Below are 27743 nucleotides of genomic sequence, written 5' to 3'. Positions count from 1 at the left end.
CCACTCCTTCTCCATGTGTCAAGCAACTTAACATTGCCTTTGTTTTCTGAACTATTGAAAAAGAAAAACTGGAAGTTTTGTTTCTCTTTAGGACTACTTCTTTCTGTTTCATCCTTCAATTTTAGTTTTAATCATGAGAGAGGTTGGGTCTTTTCAATTCTGCAAGGCAATACACTGGTAACCTCTGGTCCCTGAAAAGCTGTTGGAAACAAGGGAAAGTTGATGGTGTCTCTGTAGTTTTTACTGACAGAAGCAGGAAATCACTGTAGAGGCTCTCTAATGTTTCATACCCTGACCTTGCTCATGTAAACAGGATTTGGAGGAAGCAAAGCAATGTACTGTAATCTGGAAGTCAGAATGTCTGCACTAGCTGGGAGATGTTTGCTGTTCTTTCTCTTCCAGTGCCATTTAACACTAAAAACAAGACACTCTTATTGTTCATTTACAGTACAACTCCTGCAAAGTTAAGACTGGGTTAATTACTGGGTAAGGAAAGAAATAAGGATTGTTTCATTTGGAGCAAAAGGAACATATCAAGTTTTAAAATAGAAAGTTTATCTGTACTGCGTTTGTAGTAGGTGTCTTAAGGCAAAAAGTAGAAGTATCTGTACTCTTACTCTGTGCACATTGCTTTCACAGTTTGTGTTTCAGGATTTAGGTATTTTTGATACACTTTTCTCTGCCTTTGTTTTGAATTTTAAAAAAGCCCCAAAAGACCAACTAAGCTCCACAATCAAAAACACCCCATGTATTTGGAAAGACAGCAGTCATGAATGAAAAATTTGCATGTTTTCTTCCATTTCTGCATACATGAAGGCTTAGTCAGCTCTTCTTCTTCATGGAAATTTGCTTTGAAAAGCTCTTGCAGTAATGTCTCTTCCTTGTTCCTTAACATAACCCCAGAATCCAGGAGGAGAGGATGAAAATAGAAATTGTATCTTAAAAACTAATTTTTAAAACACTTCATATTTTCCTTATGTGCAACTTCAAATTTATTCTGATTTGCATCCTTTCCTAGCTTCAGCCTTACAAGGCAATAAACACCAACTGTCTTCAGTGAGGTTAAGGGGAGGGTAAAAGGAAGAAAGGAAGTAATGGCAATTTTATACATAGATTGTCTCCTCTGGGGCCTAAGTTCAATTCAGAAGGGAACAGCTGGTAGAACAAAACTCATATGTCACTTCATTGTGCAGAGTAGTTACCTTTGCTGTTTTTTACAGATCATTTGAAAGCACAACAGCTTTCTGTAATTCAATTATATCAACTTTCCTAAATGTCCTCGGACAAAAACTCTGATCATTACATGGTATGCATACATTTTTCTCTACCAAAGAAAAGTTCCAGCAGTATTCCCTTTGAAAGAAAGACTGGAATCACTGCCCCGCTTGTGTTCCTTGTCCAAAATACAGTTGCCAATTAGACTGAGCTCTGCATTGGGAAGTGATCCCATGGGTAAAAGGGCTTTGATAAGAATTGACAGTTCCCAGCCTCTTCCATCACCTTACCTTCTTTGTTCCCAGACAGGGAAATAAGAAAGGCCACTCCCTGAATAGCTATGAACTTTTTTTCATTTATGGCCATTCTTCTGGTTACCAGTAAATGCTTATTTGAATTGTCACCTCCCTGAACTCCCAATGACAAACAGAATTTAATTAGGAAATAGTGTGAAGAGATCCTGTGTCTCCAAAGTTTTGAGGTTAGGCTGTCTGCACCTTTTTCATAGATGACCATACCAAAAAACTCTCAAACAGGCTCTAAATGGCTCATGCTAAATCTTATACAAACACAGAATAAATACTGTAAATGGAGGAAGTCTGAAGTGTTCAGTGCAGCAGAATAAAAATAAGTATTGTGCTTTTGTGTCTTTGCAAATTAATCCCCTTCTCTGTCCAGTCTTGCTTTTAGACAGGCGATTTTTAGTGTTATCTTGGCTTATAGTACACTTTAGACAGACCTTTCTATTCTTTGCATGCTAGACAGGTAGAATGTGTGGGGCTGGTGCAAGAGGATAGGCTGCCTTCTCCCCAGAACTCTGCAGCTAAGCATGTTCAGCTGCTCTCAGAGAAGGAATGTCTCCCATTCCCCTCAAAGGCTACTCCTAATCCATCTGGAAGAAGCATGAAACAGTACAGACTGCTTTTTCTGTTACCCAGCTGAGAACCCTCTAAAGAAGTATGATGTATATGAACAAAATGATTCATCACAAGTGCAGAAAAGATGAAGTGTTTCGCATATTCAACAGTGAATTTCTAAACTTGCATTTTGAGCTGCTGTAGATGTCTAGGCATGTTTAAAAAGATTTGTGTACATAAAATTAGTATGCTTTGACACCACTAGCATCAAATAGAGCTTAAGGATCAAATGCTTGAAGGTGATGTCATAAAAGAGGAATATGATCCAAGTGGTCCTTGCATTTTGCAGTGATGCTATTCTAACACAGCATGTAAATGCTGGTTTACAAGGAGAGAACAGGAAGTATGTTGTGCCTCTACATAATTAAGTAATAATACATGTCCTGATGTTCCTTAATGGTCTTGATTATATTCTCTGAGTGAACTGGAGCTGGAGAGAAAGTCAGGTTTTTATCAGAGACTGAGTTCTGAATTTGGGCACTAGAGAGTGCAAGAATATAATATTTCTTGTGCTATTTTTAGCCCGCTTTCCTGAGGAAATGTACTTTATGACATTGTACTGTTTATTTGTCTGTCACTGTTCTGTCTTCCTAATAATTTATAATCAAATAATTGGTGGATTGTCTCTTTAATGAAATTTGGAAATAAGCAGTTAGGATAAGGAAACATATTAGCGCTATCACTTAAGAAAAAGTCAGTGGATGTGATACTGGAATAGGCATGGAGTAGCTACTGGTGACCCATCCTGTAACAGTGTCTCAACACATATGGAGAGAGCTTGAGTTCCTATAGAACAGGAAGCCTAGGAGAGGGACCTAACAGGAAAAAAATGTACATGTGCACACATACACAAATATTTTGTAAGAAGACAGGCCTTTTAAAACTGGCAAAATTTTACTCTGTGTAGGATCTTACTCGGGGCAGCTGTGTTTCAGGAATGTTTTTCAAGTTGATCCATGTGTGTATATTGTTCCTTTAGCACATTAACACATTTCTGGGAACTGGAGGGATGGAAGTTCCAGGTATTATTTCTCTCTCAGTTTCCTGAGATACTGTACATGTACGCTCTGACCTTGTCTGCTCAAGCAGTGTTTTCCTCTGCTTTGACTGGAAATCTAAGCTGTATTCACAGTTCTCACAGCTGATTCTGCGGCATGCAGAAAATGCCCGACAGCTATCAGCCCACACATCCAATAACAACTGGTTCCTTCCTCTTCCTGGGGAAGAGTAACATCCTCTGAGAAGAAGTGTCCCCTGAGGAATGCAGGAACAGCAGCAAGCCTTTCACACAGGAAATTACTACTATAGCACTTGCAGAAAAGTGTTTCTGTCACTTGGATTGTCAGTCTGTAATGAGCTTCCTGCTGACCTAGATGATGATTTACTACTGATCTAAATGCCATTTGTGAGTCATTTCGCCTAATGGAAGTCAATGAAGTTATCATTCAGTGGTTCTGTTACCCTGTAAGCACCTAGTTTAACTTTTTTAATGCAGCATTATGAATAAAGTTTTCAACTTCTTAGTATTCACAGGACTTTAACAATTCTGAGATTGCACATTTTGTGGAACTAAAAAGCAAGGGAATGTAAAGTTTAGCTCATAATATGTGTCTCTTAGAGAAGGCTGCAAGATTTTGTTTAAGTTGCATAATAAAGCTGAGCTACAGATCAAATATGTAAGAAAACGAGATTGTAAAGCTAAAATACTGCCCTTGAATTACTCTTTGTTCCTAAATACAACTGGAGTATAAGTTTAGCACAGCATGCTTGCAACTGTGTGGTAGAAACTTGATTGAAATTTATATATATTATGACTGAACTTGACTGAAATTTATGTATAATTTATTTTTATATATACTTGAATGAAATTTATTTATATGCAAACCCCATATGTTATTCAAAATTGTTAAAGCAAGTTTGTTATAAAAGCAAACACTTGAATACTGCTTCAATATTTTATTTTTTCCTAGATGACAGTGCTTAAACAAGTGCTAGCAAATTCTATTTATCACTTAGATTAGAGTGATATCTAAACCCAGAGGATGCTTTCTGCCTAAGAGCATGTTTGAGTGTTTTCCAAATATATTAGTTGTTCCAATACAACACATCTCTCCTTGAAGCCGTGCTGCATTACTGTCGAGTTTGAAGTAAGAGATGTAGTTACTTGCTTAATGTGAGATAATGGAAACACTGAGTCACATCCAAGGATTACATAGGTTGCTTAAAACAAGACTGAAAAAATGAGACCTTTCAAATAAAATTCAGCAACTAAGGAAAAAAGATTTTCTTCAGCAGATAGGTGTTTGATGAAGAAAAACATCTTGGCTTGTATCTTCCGCCAAAACAGTGTGGGGCTTAGAAATTAGGTAGAACAATGCTAAAGGATGATTTCACAGTAATTTTAACTTAATGGCTGTTGTTATCTGGTTAATTTCATCCACGTCAATTCCTTGATCTGTTCAGCTGTCCAAACACTAATAGGAGCACAAAGGAAATAATGAGAAAAAATTATTTAGAGATGGAGTAGATCAGAGCTGGCTGTAACCTGACTGTATTGACTGATGTCTGTGGAGCCATGTATCCAGCATGATTGTGCTGTAATACGCACAGGTGGGTTACATGCATGCAACAGTTTAATATCTTTCTTAAGTTGTCATGGAAAAAATAGGAGGAAAGGAGGTGGTAGTAATGGTTTCCTTTTGTTCAGGAAGTACATATGTTGGATTCAGTTATTTTTTTTTCAGCCTGAGAGGATTCAGATTTTTTTTGTCTGCATGGCTGTAATGTAAACAGCAGGTAACTGAAACTGAATGGAGGCAGCTCCTTTTTGCTTGAATTTGAAGCATTGTAAAGCTGAGAGTATATGAAATCAGAGGAAAGCAAGTGAGAAACGGTCTATGGTTAGTGATTCTGGAAGAGAAACACTGGATTCTGTTGCACTTTGCAATAAAAAATATTTTGGGAAAAACATGAGTAGCTCTGTGGGTGACACCATCAGTGGAGGTATGTGGCATTACTGCTCCGAAGAGTTGGTTGGTTTGGTTTTGGCTTGTTCTCTTTTTCTCTGTATCCCCTGACATATGGTACTCTGGTTGTAGCAGTTTGGGTTGGTTGAAGGAGGGAGGTGGGGAGGGGAGCGATGCTGTCCTCTGGCATGTTCTTACTGCATAGATATTTCCTGTACACCAAAGTGTGAGTTCCACTCTGCATGTTAGATCCTGAAGTGAAGGCATTGCAATGCAACTCTGAGTTAAATACTGCAGTATTTTTATTGTAAAGGAAGACTCCTTACTTGCAACAGGGATTTAAAAGAATTGCTTTATCTTGAAGCTGTTCTTAGATTAACCAGTATCAAGTGTTCCTCACTGAAAACGTTAATATTCCAAGATGTTTCTCTTCCTTATGTCTCTTGGGAAAGGAATTCCATGTCCATACTTCCAATTTTTTGCTAGAGTAGTGAAATAGTACAATACTATTTCCTTAGCAGTTTCAGTTAGTTGCATGTAGGGTACTGTTATTCTTCACTCAGTAACCTTATCATAAAGGTTTATCATTTTGTCCAGCTATGTGTCATTGTCGATCTTTTCAACACCTCTGCTCTCTGTAGAGTATTATTCTGTAGTGTATTCTTCTCTGATCCCTTGCATGTGTACATAAAGTTGCATTTTGACAGTTGAATGAAGTCAGAATGCCAAGTCACCCTGTTTTAGTGGTTTACAGGATGCCTTTTTTGTCACCTGTAAACTTGATTTTCCAGATAGCTGGTTATGTTTTTTATGGGACTAAAACAAGAGCAGATTTCAATGGAGTCACTAAAACCAGTATAATTCTGCCGTATCTTTCTGATTTAACTGTTTTTGAAGAAACACTAACAAGATAATTGAGTTCATGATGCATTGCAACCTAAAATGCATCAGTAAAATTGTAGTATGCATATTATGGATATTAAAAAAAAGGATGATATTATCAGTAACAGTTTGACTAAAAAATTCATTAGAGATGTCTTCAGTTTGAAAAACTATTTCTCTTCTTCCCTCAAACTGTATTGATGTTAAGCCTTAAATATTTGCTCTATATGTCCTAGGTCAACTTTTTAGTTGATTTTTTGGCTTTTTTCTGACACAGTTCTCATACTGACTGTGACCTGTGACCACGCAATTCTCCTGTTTATCCTTTGTGATTACTGATGGGATTTCAGCTTCCCCACACTCCTGCTATTTTCTCCATTATTGCAGGATATATTAAAAATCAGTATAATTATCTGACTTGTGAAGTTATTCCCAAACCAATAGTCTTTTTTGCTGTGGTTGGAGTAGAAAGTATTTTGCCAGAAATACAATTACAATATTTATTATCTTCTGAAATAGAAGATAAAAATACCCCATTAAACACCTAAAAATATGCATAATGCTTTAACATCTCTAGCTAATAAATAGGCTGTTGTTGGGGCTTCTTTTGTTTCTGATACTTTTAAAGTACAAATAATCCTTGTGTTACAGAAATTATTTTTCAAGAGTGAAACAGGCCTGTCAGACCACTCCAAAGTTAACATTTCTTGGATATTTGTATGTAATTTTCAAATTTCTTAGTTTCTGTTGTTCCCTAATTTGATTCTATCACAGTAAATTGTAAACCTCAACTGACTTAAATGCTACCAAAGCATTTTTTTACAATCCCACCTCTGAACAAAGCAGGGCTGAATCTTACTTTTACCTTGACAAATGGGACAGCTTATCCAAACCTTCTGAATATTTACTAATGCTGAACACTGAAATAGCTAGGGATGGACTTTTGCTACTTTCTCCAGGTATTTTGTGAAATCTAATAAAAGCACATAAATTTAACTTTTCAATCAAAATTTTGAAGCTTCATTTTATTCTTTTGGGAGTATTTTTGTGGCACTATTGTTAAAATGTTTGAAGTTCTTCTGAAACCTTCACCATCCACTATAGGTGTAGCATTTCATTAACAAAAACCTTGCTAAAATGCTGAAGAACCATATTTCTTCTATTGTATAGTAAAATATATTTTTCATGGCTATAGTCAGAGGATTTCAGTTCCAAGCTATGAAATATTGGACTTCTTTTTTTCTTTTGCAGATAGTAGTATCTGTCTCTTTGGCAAAGTGTTCAAGCAGTTGTGCTGGCCCTGTTGGATTTAACTTTGGACTCTGCTATGCTGGATTGCTAACTTTTTCAAATGCTTTTAACTCTTTGATATTTTCCTGTAAGTAATTTGTATTAGAGGAGATTTGACACTTGCTTCTATGGAGTAAACAAACTCCGTGGCATTGTCAATAGCCACCTGGTCCAGTGGTATAGCCACCTGTGGTTACTGTTGCCCTGAAAGGAAATCAGAGCTGCCAGATCTCAGCTAGGAAGAGACTTCTCTGTGAAATCTTTGTGTGGACATCCTGCCCCCATAGCATCCCCTAACAGGAGACAATTTAGGTTTGTCTGTGCAACAAAGTTTTTTTACAACACAAGTTATGTTGATATCATGTAGCAAAATAAGAAAATTTGTACCATAGCACTGACACTTACCCTGACAAAAACCATTGATACAGATGCAGCTGTGCTGTCAGAAAGGAATTTCTTTTAGATTTGCATGTAACTTTTTGGAAGTAAATTGTGTGTAGATATGCATATAAGTACATAGTTATGTAGGGGCTGGCGAACAGCCCCCATGTGCTCCTGCAGCAGGGGGCCCTGCTACAGTGCCAGGGCATGGAGAGAGGCTCTGCAGCCCAGCTCTGCCCTGTGCCAGCCTCCTGCTCTTGAGGAGCACCAGACCCCTGGCTGAAGCCCAGGAACTGCAGCCCTTCTCAGCTTTCTGCAGGGCTGAGGAAAACATTTTTCACAGCATTCAGTTCTTGTTCTGGCAGAGCCTGTCTATTCTGGACTTTTTGTCTATTCAGTGATTTTTTTGTTCATTCTTATTGAGAAGTGGGGTTTGAGACAGAATTGTGTTCCTTTAGTTCTTCTCATTTACATACAGTGTAAGTTGTTCAAGATTAGTTTTGCCCCAGCAGGTTAAGTATGAAAGCCTTATCTAGGAGAAATCAATTGCATGTTGTAAAGTGTTTTCTTTTGTTTTATTTTTTTCTCAGGAGTAAGCATGTCTTCAAGAACAAGAAATTCCTCTGGGTTTGTTGATCAACCTCTTTTCATTGTAAATTCATGTTGAATATGGATATACTAGGTGACTTTGAATGAGATAGAGGAAGTGCTGTCCTTTATATATAATTTAAGACTGTACAACAAAGTCACTGCTACCAGGTATTGTTTCTTTGTAAAGTTCAGTTAGACTTTTCTAGCTAGGTATTGGTCTAAAGGCTTTAATTCAGTTTTTTTAGGTAGGGGAAAGAGGATAGAAAGGAGTCATGAGCAGGCAAGCCAGAAGAATGGTTGTAATTTCTCTGATTAGGTATGTTCCTGGTGAGGATGCTCTACTCTCACTCACACCCTGCCTCCTTTCTCCCATGTACTTGATGCCCTCTGTGAACCCCCACAATCTGCCATTTGAAGTACAGGGAGTTTGCCCACATGCTAGGAAAGTCTCAGGGTTTTTATACCTTTGTTTTTATTCATTAACATTTGTAATATCAAAAACAGCAGAATGTTCTATTTATAGTGGTAGAAAGGAGGCCTTGTCCACATAGAATAATTAATTTTCTATTGTTACTTCCTTCTAGCAAGCGTGTAATTATATTTTCAGTTTCTGTTGCAAGTATTCCTCCTGCCCTCCTTTAGCTTTTTTCTGCCCTGGAATGGATAAGAAGTTCAAGCAGAGTCTGCAATACAATTTTTATTAGGACTCTATGCAGGTAAAAAGAAACCATCATGGAATCTTTTTTCAATTTCAGCCATAAGATGTCCCTTTGGGTATGCACGCAAGCAGTCCAAAGTAATTTGCCTAAATTAAACTTGGCTATTTTATTTCATAATTGTAAATAGTAGGAAATAGTGTCATGTTATTTCTCCCTAGTTTTTCAAAGCTTCTTGCTGGAGGTAATTGATTACCTTTCTTTGCCTTTCTTCTACAAGGTAAATTTTTATATTTTGGTGCCTGTGGTGCAAGTGTTTTTATAGCTTATGAAAGTGTTTGAGTATAGTCTTCCTGAACTGTTACATTAGAATTGATTTCCTGACAGGGGATTCTCACCTTTGGAAATTGAACCTCCAATGATTTCTGCCTGGTTTGTTTTGCATGTTTTTGATATGCTTTGGGGCTTTTTATTTGGTTGTTTTGTTGGGGGCTTTTTTTGTTTGTTTGTTGTTTTGTGGGTTTTTTTGTTCAGTTTTTTTAAATTATCAATTCCTAACTTTTCATCAGTATTGCTTGGTTTTGGGGGGAAAATCCTTAGCTTTTTCTAAAAGTTTAAACTGATACAGGCTGTGCAGGGTACTATTAATATTAGAAATCAGCATCAATGGGCAAATTCGAAAGAAAAAAAATCACCTGGTTTTAAGTAAAGTTTATTACTGATGATCTGACAGTTTAGAAAGAAGTATTTCAGGAACATTATTTATTTCTAACTGGATGCACTAAGTATTTGCGGACTTCTAAGAGGTTTTTATTAGGGAAATAGAAATAATTTTAACTTTTTTTTTAAGAAAACAAAGGTTATTGTATGTTCATTTGCAGTGCTTTCTTGAATGGATGGAATACAGAGAAAAAATTTTTGTTCTCTACTAGAATCTGTATATGTAGAATCATAAAATACTTGAGCGCATTGGATGTACTGTTTTACAGGGTTTCCTCAAACCAGAAGCAGCACTCTGGGAAAAAGATGACATAAGAAAACTATGTAGTCAGTTTCTCATTATGTGTGTGAAAGGTTGCTTGTAAATTGTGATGTAATTTCTTTGCCTAGAACTTTCAGGATATCTTGAGATGTGCCTATGGACAGGGGAGTTTATTATTTCATGCTAAATACTAAATTCAATATAGCTGTCATACTGATAGAAATAAAAAATCTGATTAATCTGACCATAGCTGTAAGTGCATCAGGATTTCAGTTAATTTTGTACAGATAATTAAATAAAAAACTCCACCAAAGTAAGCTACGAGTTTTCATTGCTTTGTATTGGCCTTCTGGCCTCTAAACTCAGTTGGCTTCAGGCTGAATTTGCTATTTTCAAGACTTAAAGTGTTATGCTCATCCATCTAAGGTGGAAGTGCCTGTTTTGCTAAAGAATACAGTCTGATAGTTTGGCCTGTTTTATTGGCTGTGAGTTTGTGCCACTGCTCATGATCAGGCTCTAAACTGAAGGTTGTGCTACCTTCAGTGGTCCTTAAGGTGTTTCCATGTCAGACTGGATGTAATGCACTTCTGTTAAGTGCACTTTAAATTTTTTAAATTTTAAATGCCCAATTTTTGGGCATTTTTTTAAAAGCTGGAAAACACTCTTATGTGTAAGATGACATAAAAGACTTTGAAGTGTGAGCCTGTGTTACAAGTTCTGAAAGTGGACTGCTCAAGCTAGAAATGCTAGTAGAACTTTGCTCTGGATGCACCACATACTTTTTCTGTATTTTACTGCTTGAATGCAAAACTTAATTAAAATTTGCAAATAAATGATTCCAGAGGTACCTCATCAGATGACATGGGACAGCAAGCCACAGTTGGCACATGGCAAGTTGTTCCTGTGCTGATTCATGTGCGTGCAAGAGGAGAGGAAATGAAAAGTGCTGTCATCAGCTGAAACTACAGGAAAGTTTTCTTCAGGAGCTGATAAAACAGATTGTGATTTAACATACTCAGTGTTCGACTAATAGATCAGAGAGCTGTTTTATGTGGATCACTCATTGACTGAAAAAAATAATTTCAAAGCAGTAGAAGCGATCTGTGAGTAATTATATCCTACACAAAACCCATCCCCCTGCAAAAAACAACAACAAGAACAAAAAACCCCAAAAAACAAAACAAAAAAAAACCAAACAAACAACAACAACAAAAAAAACATTTAAAAAAACCAAAAAAACAAACAAAAACCCCCCAACTCTTGAATGGTTAAATTTAGCCTTTCCACAGTGAACTGTTTTTATATGAGGGCAGCTTCACAAGAGGAGGAAAAAGTAGTGATAGTGGTAGTACTGTTTCTCACAAAAATTTCCCATGATTTCAAATAAGACAGGAATTCAACATCTGGTAAGGTGGGACACTACTCTGTTATGCCTTTGCTCTTTGATCTGTTTGAGCTTAATGCCCTACTAATGACTAATTATTTGTAGTTGTTTAAATCACAGTATCAGAAATATTTTACTATTAGTAGGCAAATGTACCATGTGTTCAAAATTTAAAGGTTTATTTTTAAAAAGCAGACCATGCCAATTTTTGTGATTCATTAGGAAGCTTACCAATGTCAGTTTTTTATAAGCCCATCTTAATTAGAAGATCTCTAAGATATGCTTTTAGAAATTCTGGTCTGTAGTTTCCAAATTTGGAGCTCATAGAGGATGGAAGCCTGTTGATAGGCAATTGTGTGAGAGAGACTCGTATTTTTTCTTTCTTTCTTATTTCCCTTGAGGGATTTTTTTACTTTATTTCTATAAATAAAACTGCTCAGGCATCCTTATATATGGGTGCATTTTACTCAGATTCTATTCTTAACAATTACGAAGCAAAGGGAGACTGGGATGCAATGTTTGTGTCTCTGTGCTGTGTGAATGTTTCATGGGAAAACGTTTGGGAACAGGCAGAGGTGATAAGGTTATGTGTAAGGATTTTTCACAAATTGATCAAGTAACCACCCACAGCGTTTTGGCTATTTTGCTTGACAGAAAACAAAGATGAGCAATTATGGTTTGCTGCTTGTGACATCATTTTATAAGCTAAATTTAATTTTATGCTGAACATCCGCTGGTAATGTCATGGTAATAACTTCCTATTGATTAATTAAATCTGTTCCTTCTCCTCCTTATTTGTAACTTGCATGAAGTTGCCCAAATGTGAGTTTATGCTATTACTAATGGTCTGTGAATGGAAACACTGTACACATTTTAATTTTCTTCTTTGCTTTGCTCAGAAGTAACAATCTAAAATTGATTGCCGTATTAAAATTTATTCTCTCAAAATAAGCTATAGCTCTGATGAGTCTCACAATAGTTTGGGGTTTTTTTTTTAGTGTGAGACATTTTTACTACATTGCTGGTGACATGTGGAATTGTTGTTTAAGAATTGGTAGCATTTCAAGTACTTTAGAAGGGGGCTAATTTGAAAGAAAGACAACATTTAATTCTTGAAACTCTTCATTTGAAATAGACTTTGAGTATAAAGACTTTCTTTAAAAGGAACTTTATATAAAGTGAAATGTTGTGCTGAATTAAAGTATTGGACATGAACTAACTGATACCCAAAAGTAAAGGAAATCTTTTGAGACTAGCATCAGTCCTTTACAGCAAGGTTTTGGCATTTGAGTGTTGTGTTAGATTTAAGCCATTTTGGACCCTTTGCTGAGCTGGAGGAGATTGTAAAGTTAGGTATTAGGAAAGGTAAAAATATAAAGCAGATAACCTTAAAATTATAGCAACATACTTGATGTCTGACAGTGTTTAAAAAACTCTCTACAAATTTCCAGAATATAATAAAAATAACCATTTTGGATGCAAGTTAGATAAGTTGAAAATTTGAAATGGTATTTTTTAAGTTTTCTTATAAATTTTGAAAGCTCAGTTATTTGCTTATCTTGTTTGAGTTTTGACAAACATCAAGGTCTTTGCCTTCTTTCTATAAATGCTTTTATGTTGTACTGTGCTTCTAAGTCTTTGAATGTGTAACAGAAAAATCTTAATTTGCTGCTTAACCCAGTAAATTATAAGTAAACTATAAAATATAAAATAATATTTTCCATTACTCTGACTTGCAATGCTGGTGGCAATTTACTGAGATACAAAACATTATTTCAGGTCTATTTGTCTGATATATTGAAGTTTGGATCAATTTTGCTGTAGGAAAAAAGGGGTGAGATTTTTAGTAGCATATCATTTGCTCTCTTTTCTGAATTGATAGCTTTCCTCCTTGGGTTGAAATAATCTCTCTTACTTCAGACCTCAACTGACAATGCTATGATAAAAGAAATCAGTGGAAGTGATGTCAGTGAATACCATGGTACTATCAAACCTTGAGAAGGGTTCCCTCTGGCTTCGTAGCATTATCAGTTAAGGTCTGAAGTGCGTGCCTGGGTATGTGCTCCTGTCTCTACTAACGTCATGCTCTGCACTTCATGGGTTTCATGGGTTCTTGTCTGGGGGGCTTGAGACCTGTCCTTGCAGAATGTAACTGCACAATGAAACTTTTAACACAGAGAGGCTTGTAAGACTTCCTTTTTTGCTCTCTTACCTCACCACAGTCTCTGCTTTCAGCTGTTTCCCACCACACAGGCCTGTGCAGGATGGTACTGAATAACAGGAATGTTATTGTGGATAATGCAGCAGTATAAGTTCACAATAATATTGATAGGACTTAGTATTACTTAAATTTAAAATAGTTACATTGTCATCATGGCAATATTTAATCCATTGGTCTCTGATCCTATGTGATTTAAAGGCAGGGTCAACAACATGTAATTCATTCTTCACAGAAACTCATCAGCATACCTAGGTGATCTTGTAAACATCTGCTAATAATTCTGCCTAGCAATTTACATTCTACTAGAGTATTTTAGAGACTTAGGAGTTTGTTTCTTTTAATGTTTGATAATGATTTTAATACCCTCTGTTTTGAAAATCTGTTCAGCCTTACAACATAAATATATTTTGGGCACATTATAAATATTGTGTATTTTAAATACATAAGGTGAGACTGAAATTTCCCCTTTGCATAGCTAATGGATATTTTCAAGGGCCGTCAATAAATTCCAGAGAAATAGTTTATTGGAACAATTATGAAGGTTTATTTTGTAAATGTAGATATATCAAATGTAATTAGAAATAGTAAAACTTAGCTACCACAACTTATTTTAGTGTATTAGTAAACTAAAGTTGTCTGAAGATATAAGAAGTTTTCAGAGAAATCTCAATAATCATTAATTATTCAGGTAAAGTTGTTGTGAAGGACTTTCTAATGAATTAGTGATGATTTAACTTTTCCTGACTCAAAATACCATTAAGAACTTCAAGGCACAGACAAAACCAAATTGTTGGGGAAGATCATGCTCTCTCACCAAGCCTGAAGCAAAGTTTGCACATCAAAGTTTTTTCTCTCAACGTTGCATTGTGTGGATCTTCTCTGTTGTTTCCTTCTCTCATTTTCTGAAGGAATCAATTTTTCAAAAAGTACCATCACTGAACAAACAACTGAAAACTACTTTTTTTTAAAGCTGAAATAAGAGGTTAGTTCATACTAAACAAAGGTTTCATACCATGAAGTTGAAAGAAGCGCTTGTGGTTGTCTAGTCACGTATGGATTTTTCATCTGTATGGCTACTCTGAGTGAATTTCTTTGTCAACCAGAGCTATCTTTTTAAAGAAAGTGTCCCTCATTAACTGTATTTATTCAAGTTTTAATTCAAGCCCTAGTGGAACAGCACATAGATCTTCAATCATATGTACCTAAAGACTGCTAAGATTTCCCTTTTTGCCTCATCTATCACAGCTCAAATCCTCTCTTAGGTCAGAACAAATTGAAGTGTTATGAATTGGACCTGGTACAAAAAGCAAATCTGAGGGTCCTCTTGTGTATGCATATATATGTGTGTGTAGATTTTTGTTTTTTTTTAAATTAAAAGCCTGACTTTTGGCTGTCCTGTCTATCTTATGACGTGGTTCCACTTAAGTGAAGACAAAGGCAGCTTAATCTTCAAATGATGTTTCTGTATTCAAGGGTGTTGGCAAAAGTGAAGAACTGCCGAGTCCCCCTGCTTCCTCCGCAATAAGTTCCAAAAGGAAGGCAGAGAATGAGAGTGGGTCAGCTGCGCTTAGTGTGGGACAGCACAGAGGCGTCTCCTCCTCCGTGGACTGTGCTTTGGACCACATTGTGGGGCAGCTGGAGATGTTAACTCTAGTAAGTATGCAATAACAGGTGACACTTGCAGTGCAAAATGACAGTGCTATCAAAGGGCAAGAGTAGCCTGGAGTCATGTTCATAAATCAGAACATTAAAGACTATGGGGTTATTCTGAATAGCTGTATAGTCAGGTGACTGTTTTGGTGTTTTCCTTTCAGAAAATATTGATTGTATGTATTGTGTTTGCCAAAGTGAGAGCTTCCTTGTACATAATCATAAAGATTGTTGCTGTATTTTAACTCTGGCTGAAGAGATTAGCTGTTTTTCAGTAGTAAGATCAGGGTAGTTTTGTCAGAAGCCAGTTTTTTAGCAGACATTCCAGCTGGAACAATCATGCACTAGCAGGGGATGAGCAAAGTAAATTGGAAATGTACCATTAAATCCCGTTCCCAGCTTAGGGTGTGAGGTGTTGGCTTAGGCAGGAATCAGTGCAGTAAGTCCTTGTGCCAATGAAACTGCACAAATACTTGGTCTCAGTCAGTGACTCTGTCACTTGTTTGCAAATGCTCAATACATCTTTTTAATCCAGATTTAGCTTATGTTTTCAGATAGTTCTTTGTAGTCTGTAATATATTGACATTAAATCACTTCAAATTGGAGCAGTTAAGGGTTTTTTTTTCTGTGTTCTTTTGCAATGTATATGTTAAGTAGGAAGAAACAGGTTTTGGGAAGTATGGAGTCAAGTCATGGGTTGGTAATTATTTTTGTAGTAAGTTGTAAAAGAAACTGCCAGCCTGGATCCAAAAACCTACTTCTTCTGCTGAAGATAATATCATGGAGAATAAATGCCTTTTAATAGTATATTTTTTCTCACTTCCTTTTCTTGCGGATGCCTTAAAAGTTTCTTTTAGTTTTTTGAAAGATACCATTTGTGGTCACAGTGATGGCTGTTTTTCTATTGGAATATGGATGCAACTTTCACATAGTATTTCAGAGTACTTTGCATTATACATGTATTTCTCTTTCTCAGTGAAAATGTTTTGTGAGAACAAAAGCCTTTAGACAATCTCCATGGAGGCAAAGCCATATTTTTTAAATACAGTTGTAAATAGTGGAATAGCTAAGGAGAAGCCATCTTATAGTATTTTTTCATGTTGAGTTAAAATTACTTTTCTTATATTGCACACTTTTACAATACTGTGTGAATAATATAAACCCAATTGAAATTATTCTCTTCTTCATGCAGACCATTTCAATCCTGGAAGAACGTCTTACTTGTACAGAAGATAAATTGAAAGAATGCCTAAAAGATCAGCAAAAAATGTTAGTTAACGGAAAATGGAACTAATAAAATACAAAAATGAACTGTTGATGAGTATGTTTCGTAAAATCACAAGGAATGTTTCTTCACTGGATTTTGCTATAAGCGGAAACATCAAATCAAAGTAATAAAAATGGAAGACATTTAAAACAAAACAATCAAACATTGGTAGCAAGCAGGTATTCTGGTTATCTATTCAATGAAGTGTAACCCAATCAAAACTAGTACTTTCTAAATAATTTCCATTGACCATTCCAGAACTCTTATTTCAACCTAATAAGAACTTTGAATATAACTAAGCCACTAACTATGTATTTTTAGATGGATAGCAGTTATTGTGCAGATTACCACTGTGCAGATTTTTAAACTCAGTCAATGATTGTGAAATCAATGTTCTTTGTGCTAAGAAAACATTACTTAAACACCTAAATTAAGTAAGACATAATACAAAAAGGCCAGAGGTGTTCTTTGTCCCTTACATATTCTCAAGTGTTGTACCAAAAAGTAGTGTGCTATTCTATATCTTATAAACATTTTAGTAATGATTGCAAGAAGATGTAGTGTGAAAACTTTTAGCTACAAATGCAGAAATGAAGTCATTTAAACTTTCAAGCTATAATTGCATCTATGTGAATCCAGCTGCAAAACATGAGTTTTGATGCACTTGAACACTTCTGCTTATTGTATCCTCATCAAAATTCACTTTTCATATTTACAAAAACAAAAATCAGCTTTATACTTCTGAAGAATATATTTGAACCAAACAGAAAAATATGCAAAATCTAGGTCATAAATACAAAAGATTCTTATCCCATAAGAATGTCCACGTGTGCTCAAGCTTTGCATGCTGTGAATGTACCTAATCAAGTAATGCATTGTGAATGCAGACATAAGTCAGGAAAAACTCTGCTGTGTATGATGATTTGGGTTTTATTTTTAATAAAAATGCAATTCTTAGATAATGATTTTGGGTCTTATTTTTTAATGGAAAATATTTATTTTCTTTGTCTGTTTTTTTTTTTAATGGCAATTGCAGAACACCTGTTGTAAATCCACAGTCAAAACTAGGTAATCATGCATTTCTGTAAGTTTACATGTATGCTGAAAAATAGGACACTTGAAATGGAGAAGCACTTTAATCCAATTCTGCAACTGACTGTATATAGATAAAGCCCATTTCCCAGGCTGAACCTCATTAACATCAGCAGAGTTCAATTTTAGTAGACAAGCTCACTGTGTAAATATGACTGCAGCTCAGGCCACAGAAATGTCCTGTCCATTTTTCTTGTGTAACTTATTTGCTCTCTCAGCAACCATCTTCAAATAGCCAAACATCACCTCACTTCCTTTGTTAACTCTGATTTTTACCAGCAGGTACTCCATACTTGCAGCTCAGTCTTCATCTCTACGGGTTATGGCTAAGAAGCAGTCTCTTAAAAAATTTTTGGATGCAACTGTTTCTAGGCAGCATCCTAACCGCAGATTTTTTTTGTCAAAGAATGGTCGTATATATTCCAGACAATTGATGATGCAATTGTTTATACTACTATATAACAAAGTTATGTAAATGCTGTCTTTTGGATGAAATGTACTTCACTTTATGAATTTGCAAATACTCTTGTGGTTTTTGCCTTTTCTTGTCTTCATTAGAAGACACAAAACCATGTAGCTATTAAAATTTTTGCTGATTTCTTGTTTTCTTGGTGGACTATATATATATGTCTTATATCTGCAGATTTTTCTTTTAAGTTTTTTTTCAGGATTATTTATCAATAAGATTTGGATATTTCTTTTACTTCCATATTTTTAAATAAAATCTCTGCTGAAATTTTCCCTTCTGCCTTAGCTCCTGTCATGAATCCCTCTACCTTTTCAGTACCTAATATCTGGAGCATTTACAACTTAATCCGGTTTATTCCTCCATTGTTTGTGCATCTGGTGAACCAGCATAACATTCCCAAATTAAGATATGTTCTTGTCATTCTGTCAGGTGGTCTGTTGATCCCGAAACTCAACATGATAACACTTGGGAGGATGTCTGGTCATGGCTGGTTGAAAAGAGGATGGATGTATTTTCCTCAAGCTGTGATGTCTTTCCTAAAACACAGCCACAACCATCTATGATGTTTCTTTTCAAAAAGCATTCATTTGGGCTAGTTATCTTATTCTCTTCATCCATAAAATTTCTAATAAAGTTTTGGAACATAAATACTTCCTTTGAAAGCACCTGCCAAGGCTGTTAAACTCTCAGGAGCATTTACTCTAGGGTTTGTACTCTGTCAAGTAACTGGTGACTTGAGTAATTTGATTTATAAAAGTAGAGGAAAATGACTGCTGTTTAGTCTTAGTTGTGCTTTTGCACTATGTAAAAAAAAATAATTGCATGGATCTTTATGAGAATTATATTAGTATTGGAGACTGCATTGAAGTACTGATAGACCAAACTTGTTCTAAACAAGCTGAACAATGTACCTGATGCAGTACAGTTTCCCTCAGGCTGAATTATCCCTGTGATACTAAATATAAATAGGCCCCCCTGCTGGAGCAAGACTGCTTCCAGCTTTCAGCCTGCTACTGCAAAAATGGCTCAATTACTTATTAAAAAGAATGACGTGTAGTAAATCCCCAAGGTTTGAGAGAGAGAAGGTGGTGGCAGCAGTAGTTGTTGCTGGGAGACTGTCTCTGGAGAAACCCAACTTCAAATTCCTCAAGTGTCAAGAGTGCTGTGCAGCAGCTCAGCAGCTCATTGCAGACATTTCAAACTAAAAATGCTCTTCCTAATTGAAAGAAATGCTACCAATTGTTACTTCAGCATTCACTTTTTGATATTGATATATTTTTTATAAATTTAGGGTTTTGGAAAATCAGTTCCCGGAGGTGAATGCATCTGAACAATTCCCTTGTCTTTGGGGGATTGTTGTTTCTTGCTTTTACACACGTAAGATAATAATTAATTTTTTCATTATCATCTTCATGGTGAGGAATCTAAATCTGTAGTTTTAAATTTTGATCATATAATCTTTTAGCTGGAAAAATATTGGTGGAATAGGTTCTCATTGCCATTTTGGGATGTCCTGAACAGATCCATAAAGAATGAGGGATTTGAAAAATACAACTTACCATTTTTATTTATGTCTCTTTAAATACATAAATAAATATGCAATATTAGTTTTAGGGTAAACGATGTTCTTTTTTCTTCCTAGAAGTTTTTTTTACAGTGTTGCTGAATTATTTTAATTGCCATATTACAGCACAAAATCACTCTTGATCTTTCTACTGAGCGACAGTGGCCAGGATGTGGCTATTTCCAGGGACATAGCTTTATGTAACCTGTTTACCTTGTAAGACTTGTAAAAATCAGAAATTCTGTACTGATTGCCCCAAACAATTGATGAATATGTATGTTCACATTGGATCCAGGAACAGTATGTTTTTGTCAGAGTACCCCCTCGGGGACTTTTGCACGCTTCGGATGCATAATACAATTGAAGCTGTTTCTTTGTGAGAAAATAGGTTAATGACTTGCCAAAAGGCAGATGTTAATTGGAAAAAGTGCATACAAGTCCTTTTCTTTACAATGTATATGGGTTGCATTTGTTAGGACTTGCATCCAAGAACAGGTGCAATTTCAATTGACTCAGCTAACAGGAAGTGCTGAGCGCATTCCTCACCAATTTCACCAGAAATTTTAAATCCAGCGGAAAAAAAGAGTTTCTAAACTAGTCAGTGAGTGATAAGCTGCTTTTATTTTCTGTCATAGAGCATATTTATAACTTAATATTGTATCTACAACTGAACATCTTAATAATATGAAAATAAAATCTTTGTTTATTGATATTGTCAAATTTTACTGGTGAGCACTGGTACCTTACATGAGACAAAATGTGTCATCCTTTCTAGATTGTTTCTTTTTAAGACAGGAGTTCTAGACAAGGTACCACCAGTGTAGTTGTAAATAAAACTTAAAGCAGAAAGATTGTCTTTTTCGCTAATGCATTTCCTTCCATGAAGCTACACAATCAGGTCAAGGTCTTTGTCTTGCCTTGCTTCATTTTCCCACAGTTCAGAAGCAAAAGTTAATGAAGCAGGTGGGAAAAAAAAACTATCTGGATGTGTCAAAAGAGCTGCTGTTGGATGGTTTAATAGTTCTGTTCAGGGGTCTCTGGGAATTTCTAGGCTACTCATACAAGTCCACTGCAACAGGAACTTTGGTTTGGATCCACGTGCCTAGCCTAACCTCATCCTTCAAAAGTCTGAGGAGGGCTGGATGTGAAATTCCTCTGCCTGGGGTGTATCAACAGTCTAAACCAGTGCAGGAAAATCTGGTTCAAGATGGCCCATTGGCATTAATGAGGGTACTGATACTGCTGGTGGCTGGGGTTATCTCATGTTCCCATGCCTGTAGCAAGGACCTGCTCAGTGCACTTGCAGAAGTAGGAATGGACTGAGAAGAAATACTGAGAGTCTCAATGCCATATAAATATAGAGTTCTGCAGCTCTCAGTAGCAGTTAGGTTTGTAAGTCCATCTATGGCCTGTGTCCTTACAGACCAGGGTAAAAAAGAGGGATCTTATTTCTCTTCAGAGCCACTAAAGAGGAATCAGTTGCCAAAAGAGAAAAAGGAAAGACAATCACTGACTGTCTTTTTCATCCATTTGTGCTTTGTAATGTAATGAGATAGTAGCTCTGTCTTGGGGTTTTATCTCCTCCTAATCCCCAGAGGAAATCCCTGCTCCTTTTAGAGAGATAAAACCCTAGCTCAGAGAAGGTAGCAAGAGCTGGGAGTCTCTATGCTAAAGGGTGTCACTAAACCCTCTTCTGACCGCAGTAGTGAAAGCCAAAGGCCTGCAGTGCTTACTCCAACACCTGCATTGAATGTCAATTCTCCCTTAGAATTAGGGAAAAGATTTGTAACATTCATAAGCAAAGCATGTTTGTGTAAATCTGCTGTTTACTGGGACTTCATGAACAAGTGTCAGAGAAACAAAAGCCCGGGAAGGTCAAAGCAGTAAAATTCTTTCTCTGATTTTTTCTAAGAAAGATTCAGGTGAGCCATATGCACAAAGTTCTGCTGCTTTGTGCTATCTTCATCTTGCACATCTCAGAAACATTTAAGATGAAATGGGCTTGGGTGATAAAAAGAAGAGCAGCAATGCTTTCTCATGAGTGTATTGGTTGAACAGTTTTTAATTAATATTTTCATTTCATGATACATGCTGGGATTGCAAGAGCCGGGATATTTGCTAAAGCTTAAAAGGAGTAATTTGAAAGAGAAAGATGACATGGTTGATGATTTCTGACAATGTCCAATTTCTGCTCTGACTACTTGGGGGTATTCTGTTAAACTTCAGTGATGCCACACCTAAAATTTGATGTTTTGAGCAAGAGCAGGGTTTAGCCCTTAGTCTAAGACTTGAAAATTCTTGTACTTCCCAAAAACAGCTCTCACTTCTAAGAAAATTATCTAAATGTGTTAAAATGCCATTAATTTTTCAGTTAAGCAGTGAGTCTAATCATGCAAAACATAGATTATATTTGATTGTATGTAACCATACTGAGTGATTTCAATCTGCTCTGATGTTTCTCTGCAGCTTCATTGTTGAAACACTGTGAGCTTTTGTGCAGCGTCTGTGATCTGTTCACTATAGACCTAGCCTATAAATAGCTGCATTATTTAAAGACTGTGAGAGGTTCATTAGAGAAGTTGTGAAAGTCTCCTTCTAGCCAGGGCTGATATAGTACCACTCCAAATTACCAAAGAGTTTCAGCATGTGGGTAAGACTAAGCACAAAGCTGCACTTTTGGCAGTGACGCCCCCTCGAGCATCCCTGTCAGCCCGGCTGCAGGCTCTCACAAAGCACAGTGCACTTCTTGCTGGCTCTGGACACAGGGACGAAAGCAGAGCGTGTGGGGACTCGTGGTCACACTGATCTTGTCCCAGACCAGAGGCAGGACACAGCCAGGGCGTCTGCTGGGGGCCAGGGCCGCAGGACATCCTGCCGATGCACCTCCCCGCCAGCGCGGGCGCAGCCAGGGAGATTAGTCATCTTAAAATCACAGGCAGGCAGAAGTGCTTTGCTGACTCAATAGGAAGTCGCTGCCTGAAATCAGTGGGACTTCTCACATGATTGAGTTTACATGCTGGAAATGTCTTAATCTTGTGCACTGTGTTCACATAACTGGGGGGCAAAGAAAGAAAGTTTGAATTGCAGCTGGTGTCTGTTTCCTTTAAAGGTACATGAAAACCAAATACAGCCACTTAACTTGAGCTTCTGATTAATTTAAAAGGGCACTTTGCTATTTATTTCACAGCTTCTGAATTACAGCCTCCCAGATCTGGCTCTGGTTCTCAGGTAAATGAAGAGAATGTAGGACCAGCTCCCCAGTTTGTATGCAGACCTTCTCCTACACCTTTTGGGTTCTCCTTTGGAAGAGATGCTAGACCAAGAGAGGCTTCCAGTATCACTCAGAACCATAAAAGAAGACGTATGCCTCATCTTGTCTTTTTTTATTTGAAGAAGAAAAATGCTGTCAATCATCCAGGTAGCCCAAGTTGTGTATATATTTGCTACATTCCTCTCTTTTCTCTAAATGCTCTAGTTAGTAATTTCAAAGTGAGAGAGTTCTGCCCTTGTTACAGAATCTGTGTTTGGGGGAAAAGTTACCGATATATTCCCATCTAATGGACTTGGTAGGAACAAGGAGGAATTAATAACTAACAACCTGTAATATCTGAAAAATGCTATTCAGAAAGGAAAGATGATGGATACACTAAAATTGCCTAATCTTCACCCAAAACTCACCGTTACTTCTGCATTTGTGTACATTGTAGGGTAACAAAGCTGAGCCTTCAACTCTTGTGGAAGATCAGACTGAAATGTTCAAGAGCTCATTTTTAAGATTTACTCCATATAAGGAGTCACTTACAAAACGATGTATAATGTAGCCTGTTAACGTTAGCTATGACACACCCAGTTTCTTTCCCCTTCTTTTTTTTTTTTCTATGTAAGGAACGATTATGCCATCGGGAGCAGGGGCTGGGAGGTTTCTGTCAGCCCAGGTTTTTGTCAGAGAATGCCAATTTGTCGTAAGCAAAATGTTTTGCAGAAGTGTCTCTGTTTGAATGCACTTCCGATGAAACACAGGGCAGGTTTCCATCACAAGCCCGCCTGACTTCCTGCCAGCTTGCCTGGCAGCTCTCCAGGCTCCAGGATGGCTCTGGACTGAACCTGCCATTCTTCCTGACTTCTTTTACTTATTTTTTGACTGTTTTTTTTTTTTTAATTAGAGGGAAAAGGTCTTGACAGAAATACACGTTGGCTCAGCTCTGCTTGGCTTTTTCTGATTGTCTTGAATTAGACATTTTGATAAGTAAGGATCTTGCATAGCCCAGTCCCATGTTTTATTATGTGGGAGACCCAGGGCACATTTTCCTCCCTTCCTGAGAAACTGCTCCAGTTAAATTGCCTTGGAAGAGAAATATTTTCCATATCATACTGAGCTTAATTTCTGAGCATTTTCAGGAGATTTCCCAGTGCCAATATTGTCTCTTCTATTTTCTAAAATGCCCACTTTCCTTGTGGTTTCTTCATGATAGCAGTGCCCTTCAGCACCATCTCCTTCACTCACTCCTTCCAGGCCAGTTTCTGGGACAGAGGCTGGCTGTCTTCTGGTCACTCTGGCTGCTGGAATTGTGGATGTGAGGTGGTTTCTTGGGACACAGATATATTCTTGAAAGCCACCCTGGTGGCTAGCTGCTGGTGGTTTGGCTGCCGCTCCCTGATTTATCTGCTCCGTCTTCCCTTGGAGCCAGAGATATTTCTCTGCACTTCAGTCTGAATCACCTGGGGGTGTCAGATGTTTCATTCCTTCTCTTCAGTGTGGGGTTATCTGGGCACAGGGCCTTGTGCAGGCATGTGTTGGGATCCTGGGGGCTCAATGGGCGAAGCGAGCTGTGGAAGGCAGATAACTTCCCTTCCACCTCAGGGCTCGTGTCATAGGCAGTCACTTTTAGCTGCCTTTGTACTCCAAACTCTTAACCTCTAACAACATCCTATACCTGTTTTTTAACTTCAGTTCATAAGCACCAGTATGTTGATTGTGTCTGTGTACCTGGGTTGCCTTGGCTTTGAAAAGCATTTGACTGAGGAGAAGCATTTGGTTAATATCAAGAAGATCTGGTGATTTAACCTCTGAAGTTGGCTTGGTCTTGGTGTTACCAAACAACAAAATCCAGCTGCAAGCATCATTTTGATATTCTCTTTAAGCATTAGAGTGTATAATTTTTTCCAGACCTCTTAGTTTCTCAATCAGTGACCCATTACACCCAAAAGTGGATTGCTCAACAGGCTCAACAAGATCAGCCTTGTATTGCTGTCAGAGCATGACCAGGAGCTATAGAAAGAATTGGGAAAGAAAGTTATGTGCTCCAGTGTAATTTTCTAGGCAATGTTGTAAGTCCTGCCAGACCTTGAAACTTCCAAGGAGAAGAGGCTTCAAGTTTTCAGGGTGTGAGAGGAAGAGACAATGCCAGCAGAGCCTGAATGCGGGCAGAGAGAGAGATAGGGAGAGGAGAAAGATGAACCCCATTTTGCTTAAATGCAGCCTCTGATAATATGGTTGTGCAGTCTTCACAAATGGGCCAACAAGCTTTGCCTCTCTCTGCACTAACATTTTTCATGCCTGTATTGTCCATTCCTCCGTAGCCCATCAGTTCTTTGCTTATCTCTTCTGCTCTGTGTTTTCACCCTCTCTTCTCTCCCGTCCTTTTCCTCTGAAAAATTATTTTGCTACCTTCAATTAGTGCACTTGGCTGAAGTCTTGATGGGCATATCAGGAAATTTTCTGGATCGCTCATGGGTGGAGTTTCCCAAAAGCGTCAATTTGGTATTAATGCTATATAAACAATGGGCCTGACAAACCCTGAATATCATGACACCACCTCAAAATGTTGTGCCTTCTTGCAGATTTCTCTTGTGGTTCCTCACATAACAGAGTCAGCATGGTCTTCACAGTCACACAGCAAAAAGTGGCCATGGGCATAACCTCAGCATATGCCAGGAGAAACCCACCTCGTGTTCACATGTTTCTTTCCATTGGCCTGAAGCATCAGCACCAATCCTGTTCAGTAGAAGCCTGTCCAAGCAGCCATTAAGAAGTTCTGGTGGGTGACAGAAGTGTAGCCACATTTTCAAAGTTGCATATGAATTACCAAGCTCGCTTCTGCCAGCTGTCATGGTACAACAAGCTGTATAATAATGGCCTTGTTTGCAACAGCTACGGAATCCAGTTTGAATCAGGACATTGTAAGAGGATTTTAAATAAATATTGCAGTTCATACAGTGTTAATATGGCTTGACATAGAGAATCACTTCACTCATTTGCAAGGTCTTATTCCCGGTTAGGAAAGCAGTGGACAAGAGCTCATATAATTACTTCAGTCACAGACTTGGTGTGCCACAAATAGCCATCCTTTCCTGCATTCCTTCTTGCAAGAGGCTGTTTGCATACATTTCACAAAATTTGAATGAAATTTTCCATGCTAGGTATCCATTTCAGGATGAATTTTTCTAGAAATTCTCTGCCTTTTTAAAGAATAAGATAATACATGACCTCCCCCTTTAGACCTTTGCTGGAGCCTCTCTGGCATCAGAAAGCATAAAGACAGCTGATGGGGAATAACTGGTGCAGGAGACATTTCTTCTGAGGACACAGGCAGGCAGCTCACTGAAAGCTGTCCCAGCAAATGAGTCAGGCAAAACCAACTGCAACTACAGTGGGACTAGCTCAGGATGGAGATGAGACTGGGGTAAGGAGATGACAGAGCAGATCTGAGAAACACAGAATGGATTGGGACTGGACAAGACACTGAGAAGTCTGGAGAAGGACTGAGGAGATGTTAGTGTTGGGAGAAGTCAGGCTTGGGGCAAAGGGAAGAAATGGCTCTGGACCATTAGGTCCTGTTTCCTTGCACTTTGCAGAGCAGCCTCTTGCTCAACTAAACAACTATTGAGCCACTTGCTTAGAGTTTTCTCCAACTGCTCATTTTCCCTGTGGCATGAGCAAGCATGGAGGTTAACACCCTGCTTGTGTTGTTGATTTCTTTACCTGTTCAAGAGGCAAAGATCAATGCCATGAATCTAAAAGCATAAAGAAAATACATACAGAGAAAATTATCTGGAACTGTATGCTTAAATCATTTTACTAAGCCAACTTTTGAGAATAGAATTTTATCTCTGCATCTGTATCATCAGCCTGGCAGCTGTACTCTGTGTAGGAAGCAGTGGGATGGTGCTCTGAAAAGGCTGGCAAGGAGGGGGATGTAAAACCCAAAACCTGGAGACTGCAATGCTATAAGGAAGTGTTTTGAATTCTCATCGAGATCTGAGATACCCTACAAGGAAGAAAGCAACAAAGTTTAAATCAAGAGACAATGAAAAGCAATGCTGTGCTTATAGATCCAGTCAATAGCTTTTATGTCAATGGGAAGATGAAGAAGACAAGGAAGGACCTTGTGAAAAGTAAAAATGAGAAAAGCTGCAGATGAAGTTGCCTGTTCTCCTGCCTGAGAAAAGGATTCTGCTATCTAACAATGGTTTTATGAATCATAGACCATGTTTATTTGTTGCTCTTCCTATTTGAATTTACAATGGCAAGTGCATCCCTTTGCATTTTTCAAAATAATTGTGGTGCTTGCAGATTGATTCGCCGCACTAACATTCTCTCCCGTCTCTATCCATTCAGTCTCTAATAAGTAGCTCATGCTGCCTTCCTCTCATGTATTCACTTCCCCACTGACTCCAAGGTATTTTCCAGTCTTCTAAGCACCCTGCAGCATTTTCCCCCTGGCCCCTTCTTCACCAGGGGTACTGAGAAGGTTTCACCTTGGCTGCTGTGCCTGCTTCTCCGTGCCTGCTGAAGGCAGAAGGTCCTGCTCCCCTCCTCAGTGCTTCTCCTGCTGCAATGCTCAAGCACAGGAAGCTCCATACCTGGGAAAAGTGCTGAGCTAAGCACAGCATCATCAGGGAGCCTAAAAGATTTGATTTCCTACAAAGCCCAGCATGGCCGCTGAGAATGTTTAACCTCAAGCTGTGTCTGTTGCTTCCCAATTTGCTCCCTTGGAGTCCCTGGCAATGTGTGCATGCCTGGCTGTGTGGTGAGGGGGGACAGGGTTTGCTTTAAAGCACATGGTGAGGGTTTGGAGCTGCAGCCTCAGGTAGATGCAGGAGCAAAGAGAAAGGAAACCTGCTCAGTGAACTAGAAATTCCCACACTCTGTTGTCAAACATGCTTGTTCACTGGTGTGGAAAAGGTAAGCTGAGGAGAAGAGAAATGAGTTTGAA

The 27743-nt window shown here is 37.8% G+C and overlaps 1 protein-coding gene across 1 annotated transcript in view; it reads left to right on the top strand.

Moving 5' to 3' along the window:
* Positions 1-17256, top strand: part of POC1B (POC1 centriolar protein B) — a 45400-nt gene extending 28144 nt beyond the window's left edge. The window contains exons 11-12 of the mRNA XM_084205338.1: positions 14959-15138; positions 16328-17256. Of these exons, the coding sequence (XP_084061464.1) occupies positions 14959-15138; positions 16328-16429 (282 nt within the window). The 3' untranslated portion in view covers positions 16430-17256. The remainder of the gene's footprint in view (positions 1-14958; positions 15139-16327) is intronic.
* The last annotated feature ends 10487 nt before the right edge of the window (positions 17257-27743 follow it).

Source organism: Fringilla coelebs, assembly GCF_963513975.1.
Source record: "Fringilla coelebs genome assembly, chromosome: 5".
Lineage (NCBI taxonomy): Eukaryota > Metazoa > Chordata > Aves > Passeriformes > Fringillidae > Fringilla > Fringilla coelebs.
The sequence above is the reverse complement of the archived record's forward strand: the minus strand, read 5'-3'. Positions and strand labels throughout refer to the sequence as shown.